Here is a 12,470-nt window from a genome sequence, read left to right as displayed (position 1 = left end):
CTAGGGAATATCCTGGTCTTGCTACTTGCGGAGGTATTTTTCGTGGGAGTATGGGGGAATTTATTGGAGCGTTTTCTGCATTTCTTGAAGTTCAGACTGCTCTGGTTGCTGAGTTTTATGGGGTTATACATGCTATGGAGGAAGCTCAAAAGATGGGGCTTACTAATGTCTGGCTGGAATGTGATTCTGCTTTGGTTTGTGCTGCGTTTACTGCTAGGACAAATGTTCCTTGGATGCTTCGTAATCGATGGAATGCTTGTCTTAATTACTGTGGGAAAATTAGGTTTACAGTTACTCATATTTTTCGTGAAGGAAATGCGTGTGCTGATAAGTTGGTTAATTTAGAATTTTTTCATAGAGAATCTTTTCTTTGGTATAATAGGTTTCCACCTTATCTTTCTTAGAATTCTTTATGAATAGGTATAGTCTACCTATGTATTGTTTTTGTTAACATATGAGTTTTGGTCTAGTCTCCCGTATTTTTGTATTTTTTTTTTCTTTTTTCTTTTGTTTATTAATACTTTTTCATGTGATGGTAAATGATTGTTGTTACTTGAGGTGTCAGCCTAGCTGAGATCTTAAGTGGCATAGTGATGCCTAACATGAAAGCTTTTATTTAAAAAAAAAAAAAAAAAACTTCATTATTTTGTTGAGGCTTTAGAATAAACTTTTGGAACTTAACGAAGGTTAAAAAAACCTCCGTTAATTAAATCAATTTCCTAGGTTATATTAACATTCGCTAAATAACCTCTGTTAAAACCCTTTTTTCTTGTAGTGGAGACCAATTTTAGAAAAAAAATAATTAGTCACTATATTGATAAATTAAATATTATTTTAGAGAATAAAAAAATATTAATATCTAAAGTAGTTTTTATAATTAATAAAATTTATAAACTAGTTTCTAAATTGGAATTGAATTAGATATCAATGTTGTAGCTACCAACTTTATTATAATATAAAGTAATTAGTAGTTAAAATCTTGGTAACTAATTATATACCAATATAAAAACTAATTTCTAAATTTTATTAATAATAAAAATTAATTTAGATACACATCATTCTTTTTAATTTCTATAATGATATCTAACTTAACCAGTGACTAATTATTCTTTGTCTTTATAATTGATTTTTATTTAATAATTATATTGTAATGGACATTAAATAATAAAAAATTACTTTCCATAATAAATTTTATCTCGTTCAAGCATATTGATTATGATCAAATATCCTAAGTTTCTACCATATTGATTACATGAGTCAAATACTTGCACATGAAGTCTGCATTTTTGATAATTTAATTCAAAAGGAAAAATGGAAAAACATGTAATGAACTAAATAAAATTAATCAAAACATCATTAATGCTACAAGTAAAATATATAGTCAGACACAAGTTAAGCATGCAAATAAGTCACAACACTTATTCAACTTTTTTTTAATAATAATATTAATCCTTAGTTATTAGTAAAAAAGTTGTGGAAGAAACTTGTTTTTTAATCTCTTAACGTGTCAATGAATTGGTGATTATTACCTATTGGTCTTGAATATATTATTTGATGTTGAAAATTGATTTGGTTGGTTAAATGTTTGTTTAATTGATTATTAGAGCAAAATATTTTTTATATATATTTTATTGTTTAAATATGTCATGTTTTTATTTCAAAGGATTGAATAACATTTCACAGTTATTTCAAATATATGCAATTAATTAGAACTATCTCTTTAAATATACAAGTGAAATAAACTTTCTAACTTTTTGGCAAAATTATATAAAAGACCAAATTTCTAAATATAGTTTTTTTATACGTTTTAGATTCATATTTTAAATAGTGAAAAATATTTCCATAACAACCCCATAAATTTTTTAATTTAAAATATTATTATATTACTATAATAGATTGTAAAGTAGATGTGGTTTTTTTTTCTGTAAAAGTAATATTTTCCTATGTTTTAATTGAACAATAAATATCCGTACCAAACCCTTTTTAAATACATATTTCAATTTTTCTTGTAATGTAAAGTGATAAGGAGACCATGCATTCCATGGTTTAATAAGCAAGCAGCTTTAGTGTGGAAGCAACCAACAACCACTCTTCTTCATGCAGGAAACATTTCTCCCTGGAGAATCTAATCAAACACAATATATTAAGATGAGATGAAGAAATCTTATTATATAATCATGTTTTATAGTTTAAGATTGATTTTACTTAAAACTAATCACATCATCAACATTAGTTCTTTCTCTCATCTGTGAGTTTTTTCTTTTGTTCTGTGTAAAATTGAAAATGTACAAGACAAAGTTACAAGAGCTGTGCCACAAGAGAAAATGGGGTTTGCCTAGGTACTCTGCCATGAAAGATGGTCCAAACCATATACCAAGGTTTAAGGCTTCTGTTTATGTCAATGGTGTCATCTTCACTTCTTCTAGTGCCTCTACTTCCCTTAAAGAAGCTAAAAACCAAGCTGCCATGGTTGCCTTCCTCGGCTTATCCTCTGGTACCCCACCTCTTTTCCTTTCTTGGTTTTATTTGTTTCCATGAAAAGTTGGTTTCTTTACTGTTTTTTCTTGATGTGGATGAAGGTCTTGAGGTTGGGAATTCCTGTTATGTGAAGGGAGTTGTCTGTTTTATTCCTTAGATTGTTTTGCCTGTGTTTATTGACTTCCTTTCATTTTATTCACTACATTTTTCATATCTGTGATAGTTATGCTATGATTGTTACCGTTTTCCTTTTCATTTCCTCATCTAACAACATCAATCAACTCAATTATCTAGATATGGACTGTGTTCACAAAATTCAGCTGCAGAACAATGCTCCAATGAACAATCTTGATCCACCTGTGTTTGAGCTGCCTCCTGCCAATGACTTTAAGGCCACAGAGCTAGCTAATGGGTGTTCTATTGAATGCCCTTCATCTTCCAACACTATAAAAGAGACAGAGGGGGCTTTTGATTTAATGTCATTATCATCTGACATATTTGACAAGGCAAGTATACTTTTCTAACATTGTTACTAATTAACATTTCTCAATACTTTAAGATCACCAAATTGTTAGTTTGGGAAAGAAGGTTGGAGAAAAAAAATATTATGAGGACCTATATAGTTCAATTACCAAAGAGAATTTTATTTTATCAAGTATTTCTTGTGGAGCTACAGTTTTAAAGTTAAAATTTATTAATAGTGAATATGTTTTATACTTAGTTGACTCATGCTCTTCTGGACAAAAAAATATAAATGTATCAGTAAGTTTTCTTTTTTCTTATATTTTGTGGAATGTCTTTATATAAAAAGAATCAGTTTAAGAATAGTTGTTCAATCTCTATATTATATATAATAGTTGAATTTTACTTATTATTCAGTGTGAAGAAAAGTTTATCTATGGAAGAGATTTAGATTTGCAATAGATGATAGCGAGAATTATTAACAATAGTAGATCAACTGCATTCAAAGGTCAAATCTGTTCCATGTGTTCACCTGTATAATTGTGTGTTGTCTTCATTAAAAATTGCTACAATTGAATATGGATTTGTATCCTCTCATTCAGGGTGACTCTGATTCATTCAAGACTTCACTAATGGAATTAACTGAGAGAGAAGGCTTTCACAAACCAACATATAAAACTATGCAGGTTGGTTCTCTCTATATGCCAACTTTCTTCTCTACCTTGGAAGTAGAGGGTGTGGAATTTCATGGAAAGGGATGTAGATCCAAGAAAGAGGCAGAAGAGGATGCTGCAAATATTGCTTACATTGCCTTAAAAGAGTGTAAGTTGTTTATCTGCACATCTCCAATTTTGCTTCCATGCATAAGAACCACATTGAGATATATCACCAAAAATTTGACCTCTATTTCTGTGTATTTTGAATGACTTGAACCTAAATCATGATTTCTACCTAAAGCATGACATCTCGAATGTTGGATAATGGTTCTAGACCATTTATACTATTTTGTGAAGTCCTAATATAAATTTTACAATTAAATGATCTTTTGGAGACTCTCCCACTCACTATTTCTAATCTTTTCACTACCAGTAATGTGTACCTAAATGATGATGTCTAAGTGATTCTAAGCTGGTTTAGTTAAAACAATGTGAATCCTTCTTGAGTGGCTTAGGATGAGAAAATAATTAAATAAAGGAAACATTTTCCTCCTTTGTCTGTAGGTTATGTATGATATAACAAAATTTGCATTAGTATAATTATGTTTTAATAATATGTATGCCATGCACAGGTGGACTTAGTATGTATGCTGTTTTTTCACCTTCTCAAATAGAGCATAAAGCAGAACAGTCAATTCTTAACTCAGATATTGTTAAATGCCTTCAGAATCTCAAACTTGAAGGTCTGTTTCTTTCATCTTCTGCCACATAACATAAGCTATGTGCATGGCATTTTGTTCTAACAGATGAGCTTTTGGTCCTAGACTTGAATGAGACATTACTTGCTAATGCCAAAGTCAGCAATGAGGAGGTGCCAAAATCATCATTCCTACAGTCACCTGATGAACAGATGATGAACAACAGGAGCTTGTCATCTGTGAACCAGTATCCAGTTCTTCCCCAAAATCATCTCCATTTCACAGATTGATAGATTGATGTTGATGTATGTCTGTCAATTTTTTAGTCCAGCAAGACAAAGACTCCCACTAGTAGCTAACTGCTGTGTGCATACATGTCTCTCAAACTTCTATATGTTACAATTAGTGACAATAAGCAATAAGTAGATTGTGTGAGACTGGAATTCCCAAATGACAAAAGATCTTTGATTTCAGTGAAAAGCTTCATGGCTTTGCTAAGTACCTAAACTTGATGTTAAGAGTATCTTATGCATAAGTAAAACTCATGGTGACTTTGGACAAACTTTTAGGATTGAAAAATAAGGATGAAAAAATTAAATGAACTTTCTGATGTATCAGAGGTAGCTCCAAAAAAAATGACAAACGGCAGAAAACAAAGGATGAGAGTGGATGAGTCAAGGCTCCCCCTCAAGAGAAACTCTATCCTCCAAAAACATAACAGTACATCATTCCTTATAACAGATTTGTGCATAATCACACTCCATGCAGTCAAAATTCCCCTTTCTACCCTTCTACCTTTCACAAAAGAAAAACACAAATTATTATTAGATTTGGGCTTGGACTTTCTTTGGTAAGTCTGAAATGGCTTATCCCATTTTGAGGCATGGTTCCATTAATGTCACTCTCAATAAAATTAGCCTTGTCTAGGCGCGAACAGAATTAGCACATTTAAAATTATTTTATTCTTTTTAAATATAGAGTTTAGAAGTATATGAAATGAATAATTTCCTATTTAAATTTAGTACAAATTCTAACATAGTTAATTCTTGTTGGCCATGAGGCTTAGAAATTTAAAACAACTTCAAATAGAAATGGATTTGAATTTAACAATGAATGTATAGTATAAAAGCAGAACCAAACACACACTTGGTAATTTTCTTAGCTATTTTTGTAACCAGTACCATACAAGTCTGCAAATAATTTGAATTTACTTCTGAATAACACGATGAAATGCAAGTTTCAAAGAGTACTCGTTACTTCGGTAAAGAGAAATATCAATGAATTGAAATAAATTCAAATATCTCAGTTCGATATAACCATTGCTAAAAAACAAGTAAAGGCAACTACCACAGGTTGTACCAAAAAAGGGACCATCACATAAAATAAGCCGCAATACCAATTAGCAATCTGCATATTTTGTTCTACCAGTTAGATTTAGGAACTATGTTCTATAATGGCAAAAAAGGACACTATGGTTCAGCTTTTTTGACTCCAATATTCTGAACTTTATGATCTAATTTTGCTGCTTTAAGCTTGCGACCACTCTTTCAAGCTTCCTAATCCGGCTTTCAAGATTAGAAGCTATTTCTTCTATACAAGGGCTTGCATATTCCCTTTCCATGTCATCGATACCATCTCTATCACAAAATGAATTCTTGATTTTGACTCCATTCCTGTCGTATTTGACATTTCTTGCTTCTTCAACACTTAATGATAGAGGACTAGACACAGCCTGGTCATTTTCAACTTCTTCATCACCAAAACATGTACCTTCACTTGAAGAACTGGACAACTCAATGATTGAACACTTTCCCATTTCATCAAAATCATGTTCATGTTCATGTTCTCTCTTAATCTTCTTGCAAGTAAAACCAGGTGGTGGGCCAAAGGATCGGCAGCTCTCTTTCTTCAGAGATAATGGTATCACACGTTTTGAGCTACTTACAACACAATCATCATGCTTGTTTCCTCCCTTACTTGGTTTTGATTGCTTCCACCAGTGATAGTACCTAGAAGTAACATTTGGCTGATGGCGGGCAGATAATGCAATGTACAAATTTGTATCCAGTATTGGCTCACTATAACTTATCCAAGGATTCTCGTTGTAAGGTACTAGCATACCAGGAATGTCTTGATCCATCCCAAACTGCATAGCAACACGATTTGGCCAGTACTGTTCTATACACTTCGTACCCACCAACTCTGAGACTCTCATGCAGCGAGCAAAGGATTCTAATTCATCATCAAAATTGGGATTTTTGCATACCCACTTGTCATTTTTATTGTGAAGCTGAAGAGGAGGAGAATTCACAAATGGACACCAAATAAAGCCATTTGAAGAGTCCAAAATCAATTTCAAGTTGTAATGTTTAACCACATTCACTGTGTGCCATTTAGCCATCAAGAGTTGGCCTTGCTCAACTACATGAGGACACGGCTGCAATGCTGGAAATCTCTCCAATGCCCAAACTTGGACCAACTGAAAAGGAGCCCACAATATAACTTCTAACATCACTACGGTGCCAATTCTGATTTTGTTATTCAGCAAACTCAAATCCCTGTAGATGTTGGCTAATACAGCAGGTGCAAGAGCTAGTTTAGTCCCTCTTGCTAAATGTATGGCAATAGGAAAAACACTTTTCAAAATGGATTGATTTGATCTACCAGGGAAAACAAACCTCGACAACCACAAAGACAAGAATGCCTCATGCACCACTTGGCTCTCATTATTAGTCATAAAATACTTCATCCATGGACTATGATCTGCCCTTTTGGCCGTCGATTTGAAAAACATCCTAAAGATAGTAATCAACTCTTGTTCTACTTCCTTTTCATCATCACTCACAAGAGGGCTAGAGAAAGGCACTCCCATGACAGAGTAACCCCAACAAACCTTCACGTCCTCCAGCGTTATAGTTGCTTCTCCCCATGGAAACACAAACGTGTTAGTCTTTGAACGCCACCTTTGTGCAAGCTCTTGAATCAACTCATCATTTCTACGAATAAGAAAAGTAGAAGCTTTGATAGCTTGGTCTATCCCAGCCTTTATCCACATATATTCATACTTGTGCTGCATCTGTTGTACCCATGTCTTCCATTCTCGATGTGGATAATACCATCCACTGTATATCACTTCTAGTGGCAGCTTTACATGGTTGGAAGTGACAGTGGCTGTTCCTCCAGAAGAGATGTAATGAGTAGGATTTGTTGAGTCTTCCATGCAGGGTTTGATAAAATAAGCAGTTCTCCGAATTGGGTTTTCACCAGATAATGGTGAAACCATGAGTTCTTCTTTTGCTTCGATAATAGTGTCCTGTGATGGCTCCATACTATAGATAACAGCAAGTACCTGAAAATGCAGAAGGAAGAGTTACATCAATCTACAAATGGATAACAATCAACCTTATTGGAAATGACCTTTGAACTTACAAATTTTTTGCTTCTTCTTTGGAACTTGGCTTGAACTTGATCAGAGGTAAGCTTATTGATATTTGAATATGGTTTCGTGGCTCAAAAACAACACAACCTTCACTTTGTTTGAGTAGAATTCTTTGAACCCAAATTTTCTCAGCAAGAAAGAGTGTGAGAACTGAGAACAGAGAATTTGAAACGTTTCTGAGTAATGTGATGTGTGTCAGCGTTTGAGTTCTGTCTCAGAGAACTCTTTGTAATCATCAAATGTTCCACATATCACTTTTAATTGAGGACAACTCTTGGATTAAAGATATTTAAGTAATATTTTTAACTCTAATAACTCCTTTAATTTCTATAAGTATATATACATCTTATCTTATAATTTTCATATTTAAAAGTTATTACTTTTAATATTTACATGTATTAGTTTTTTATACTATGTTTTTTGTAACCATTATATTATATGCATGTATATGTATATTATTTGTAATTTCTTTAGTTTTTATTGTGTAAGTTTATTAATATCGAATAGTAAAAGTTTTTCCATTATAAAAATCAAATAAATAATTTGACTTTGTTTTATTAAGTAGCGTATAAAAATTCAAAGAAAACCATTTATATAAGTTGCTACATAGGTTTATGTTTCTTGATCATTTGATGTAGAGATTAAATTTTGATAGTATCACTCTGAAATAAACTATTTTAGGAGAAAAATACTTATAATGTGTATTTTAAGTTCTTATCGATATTAATAATATGTAAATTTTAAATTATAATAATATCAATTTGATGTTAAATAAATTATATATTACATAGGCATTTATCTTACATAATTATAGTTTTTTTTTTCTTGTTGGTTTGTTAAAATACTGCTCTATAATATAAAGTTTATGATGTTTTGAAAAGAAGAAAACGAATTAGAGACATTCAAGTGAGGAACCAAAATTGTGAGAGCAAGTTCTACTTGACAATTTGGTTGGCCATTAATTGTTATAAAAAAAAATAATAGCAAAATTATATAGTATAGTTGTTATGCTTATTATAATAACATACATTATAGCAAAAAATTAATTGTAAGCAGATGAGTTAATTTATTTTTTAATTCAAAATAACCACTAAATTACTATAAATATTTGTTGCATTAAATTGTTGTAACAGATTAGATCTTACGCAACAAGAGCCATAGCTAAACATGATAACTAAGTTTGTCTATTTTTGGTATTAGCAAATTTGACTATGTCTTCATATCCATTGGAAGCTCGTATGCCTTGAAGAAGCAAAAGAAACCATGTGAGATGGGAAAGATTCTAAAAATCTAGAATATTTTACATGGTATTTTGCAGAACAAGGTTAGAATAAAGAGCAATTAAACAAATATTTTAAAGCAATTCTGGGGTGTTGGCTATTGCTAAAGCAATATTGGATTATAGGGTAACATTTTTAAAACTTAGTAAATGGGGTTGTGATGAAATCGAATTTTGGAAAAAAGAAAATGAGTTTATTTCCTTGTTGTACAACACAAAAGAGGCCCAGCAAGATCAAATGGAAGAAGAGCATTAAGGAAGATAATGATAATAAAAGTGTGGTCTCATTTTCCAACATCTCTTTTAAATCGGGTAAGTTTTCATAATTATGTATCTTATTTTTTTAATTGCATTTCTGTTATAATTATGTCTCTTATTCTTGTTTTCTAGGTGGATTTTTGAATTGTATTTTCTTCATAATTATGTCTTTTGTTCTTGTTTTCTATGTGGAATTTTGAATTTCATTTTTTATCATCGAGTTGTGTGATTTACAGGACAAAATGTTGCAAAATGGTGTTTTCTTTAAATCATTTGTTAAAACTATTTAAATTCTCTTTAATATTGAAGTTTAAAATGAAAAACAAATGTGATGTTAGAACAATCGATGTTTGTATACGAGAATAAGGTTTTAACTCTGTGTATAATTATGTATAAGAACTTTATTTTTAGAAGTTTTGTATATGGGTTAAAGTATTCTTTAAATGTTTTCATTTATTTGTGCATAGGTTTTTGTAAACTTTATCAAATCTTACAATTTGAAAGATCCAAAATGCAATAGTTTATGTCTCATTTACTTTGCAAGCTTAGACTTTGCATGATTGATTATCAAGTTTAGAGTGCAAAATGTGTTGAGAAAGACAAATAAAAATGTTGAAAACTTAAACAAATTTTGTGTTGTAGATAGTGGGAAGAGAAAGTTCATAACAGATGAGATAGCAAAGCTTGGGAAAGGAAATATCACCTCTAGGATAATTTCTTATCATGAGCTATGTGTTGCAACTCAGAACTTTCACCCTACCAACATGATTGGTGAAGGAGGCTTTGGAAGGGTATACAAAGGATACCTTAAAAGCACTAATGAGGTATTAATTACCTTAACTTCTCTTTGGAATATTGTGTTAAAAGGAAAAAAAATTATCCAAGTTTTGACTAACCTTCAAAGTGTTGTGTCCCATATGTAGGTGGTTGCTGTGAAGCAACTAGACAGAAATGGATTTCAAGGAAACAGGGAATTTCTTGTAGAGGTTTTAATTTTGAGTCTTTTAGACCACCCTAATCTTGTCAACTTGATAGGGTATTGTGCTGAAGGTGAACATAGACTTTTGGTATATGAATACATGGTTAATGGATCTTTAGAAGATCATTTACTTGGTAAGTAAATGTATTTCTTACATATTTTCCTTATCCTCTCATGCATAAAATAGCCAAAATCATAATCACATCCAATTTGAATAAATGAATATAATTGAACTAGTTGAAAATTACAAAAACAGTTAGAGATCCCACATCGACTAGAGATTGTGATATTTCATTGTATATAAGTGGGTGCAAACCTCACCTCATGAGTCGGTTTTATTAGGTTGAGTTAGGCCTAAAGTTTACTTTTTAATATGGTATCAGAGTCATTTCGAGTCTATCCTAGCGAGTGTTTGTTGGGTTTATCAGGCCACCCATAATATGAAGTTAGAGAACATGTTCTTAACATTTCTCTTTTAAGTATTAAAAAGATTTTTTTTGGTCACATTTCACACATTATAATTTAACAAGTATCTAAATGTTACTAACTAAAATAATGATTTTTCAGACTTAACTGAAGAAGCGAAGCCCTTGGACTGGCAGGCCAGAATGAAAATTGCTGAAGGCGCAGCAAAAGGACTTGAATATTTGCATGATCAAGCAGACCCTCCAGTGATATATCGTGATTTCAAAGCATCAAATATATTGTTAGATGAAAACTTCAATCCAAAACTCTCTGATTTTGGACTTGCAAAGCTTGGTCCAACAGGAGACAAAACACATGTGTCTACTAGAGTGATGGGAACATATGGATATTGTGCTCCTGAGTATGCATTAACAGGACAATTGACTACAAAATCAGATGTGTATAGTTTTGGAGTGGTGTTTTTGGAGATGATCACAGGACGAAGAGTAATTGAATATTCAAGACCAGAAGATGAACAAAATTTAGTTGTTTGGGTATGTCTCAAAACCTTTCTGATGTACTAACACTACATGAAGAACTATTGGCATTTAAAGTGATTTCTATTATTAATAAAAAATTATAAAATAATTTTTAAATTAGTATGTAAATTAGCTACCAAGATTTTAGCTACTATATTTTAGATTCAAAATTAGTTTCTAAAATACTAATAGAGACTATTTTAAAGTATAAGATAGTTAGTAAAACCTTGGTAACTAAAATAGTTATATATAGAAATTATTTTATAATTATTTTATTAATTATAGAGACTACTTTAGAAACCAATAATTTTCTTGTAGTTTATAAAATGATATCTAACTTAGTTAATTTAGTAACTAATTATTTTAGTCTCTAAAATTAGTTTTGTTTTAATAATTTTCTTGTAGTGTAAAGTTAATATTTCTCGAGGAAAAAAGTTAGAGTAAAATATGTTTGGTATGTCTTTACATTCTTCAAATTTTCTTCTTTATTACATAATTAACTTCTTTTACATTTATTAATTTTCTATCTTTTCTTCCTTTTCTCTTTTTTTTTCTCCCAATTTATATACATAAAAGTGGATTCCATGGATATGCATTCATGGATTTGGATCATTGGAAGAAGATTAGAAAATTGACATTTTGCATTCAAACTATTAGGCTCAAATATGAATTATGTGCTCTTTATTCAACAACTTTGATTGACTAGCTATATGAATGTGTGAAGGATGTTATTTGAAAAAAGAAAGTAACATGAAATGATTAGGGTTTATGCTTCTTTTCAGGCACAACCACTTCTAAAAGATAGGAAGAAGTTTATACAAATGGCAGATCCATTGCTAAAAGACAAGTACCCTATAAAGAGTTTATACCAAGCTCTAGCAGTTGCAGCAATGTGTCTCCAAGAAGAAGATGAAACTCGACCTATAATCAGTGATGTAGTTACAGCCATTGAATTTTTAGCAAGGAAGAGAGTAGAAGTTGATGAACCACAACCCAGAAAAGAAATTTCTCCTACTCAGGAAGAAGATAGTAATCACAACTAATCTAATGAAGATGGAGATAACAACCATATCATAATGAAGATGAAGAAAGGAAGAATTAAAAAGAAAGAGTATCAACAAAAATAGTAGAAATTGTGCATACATTTTCAAATTATAACCTTCATTTTCTTATATTGGAAGATATAAGAATTTATCTTCATGTGACCAAAACTATTGTACAAGGCAAAGAAAAAATACGCATGCCCTAATGAAATTGCAACACCCTGCATTTGCTAA

At 31.2% G+C, this 12,470-nt stretch overlaps 1 protein-coding gene and 2 pseudogenes across 2 annotated transcripts; 2 read left to right on the top strand and 1 right to left on the bottom strand.

Annotated features, from left to right (window-relative positions):
• Positions 1-2,199: 2,199 nt before the first annotated feature.
• LOC137833050 (double-stranded RNA-binding protein 1-like) lies at positions 2,200-4,760 on the top strand (annotated as a pseudogene). The gene is made up of 5 exons (XR_016521639.1): positions 2,200-2,494; positions 2,773-2,984; positions 3,543-3,762; positions 4,229-4,339; positions 4,421-4,760. The product of XR_016521639.1 is annotated as a double-stranded RNA-binding protein 1-like (transcript).
• Positions 4,761-5,763: 1,003 nt separating this feature from the next.
• Positions 5,764-7,622, bottom strand: LOC137833420 (uncharacterized; annotated as a pseudogene).
• A 1,256-nt stretch (positions 7,623-8,878) lies between these two features.
• LOC137831184 (putative serine/threonine-protein kinase PBL23) lies at positions 8,879-12,470 on the top strand. Its single transcript, XM_068638759.2, has 5 exons — positions 8,879-9,324; positions 9,913-10,094; positions 10,194-10,383; positions 10,817-11,208; positions 11,976-12,470. Exons 1-5 carry the CDS (start codon positions 9,174-9,176, stop codon positions 12,234-12,236), a joined length of 1,176 nt encoding a protein of 391 aa, XP_068494860.2. The 5' UTR covers positions 8,879-9,173; the 3' UTR covers positions 12,237-12,470.

This window comes from Phaseolus vulgaris, chromosome 6 (genome assembly GCF_051622355.1).
Source record: "Phaseolus vulgaris cultivar YP4 chromosome 6, ASM5162235v1, whole genome shotgun sequence".
NCBI classification, from domain to species: Eukaryota; Viridiplantae; Streptophyta; class Magnoliopsida; order Fabales; family Fabaceae; genus Phaseolus; species Phaseolus vulgaris.
Note: the sequence above shows the minus strand (reverse complement) of the source record. Positions and strands in the feature narration are given on the sequence as shown.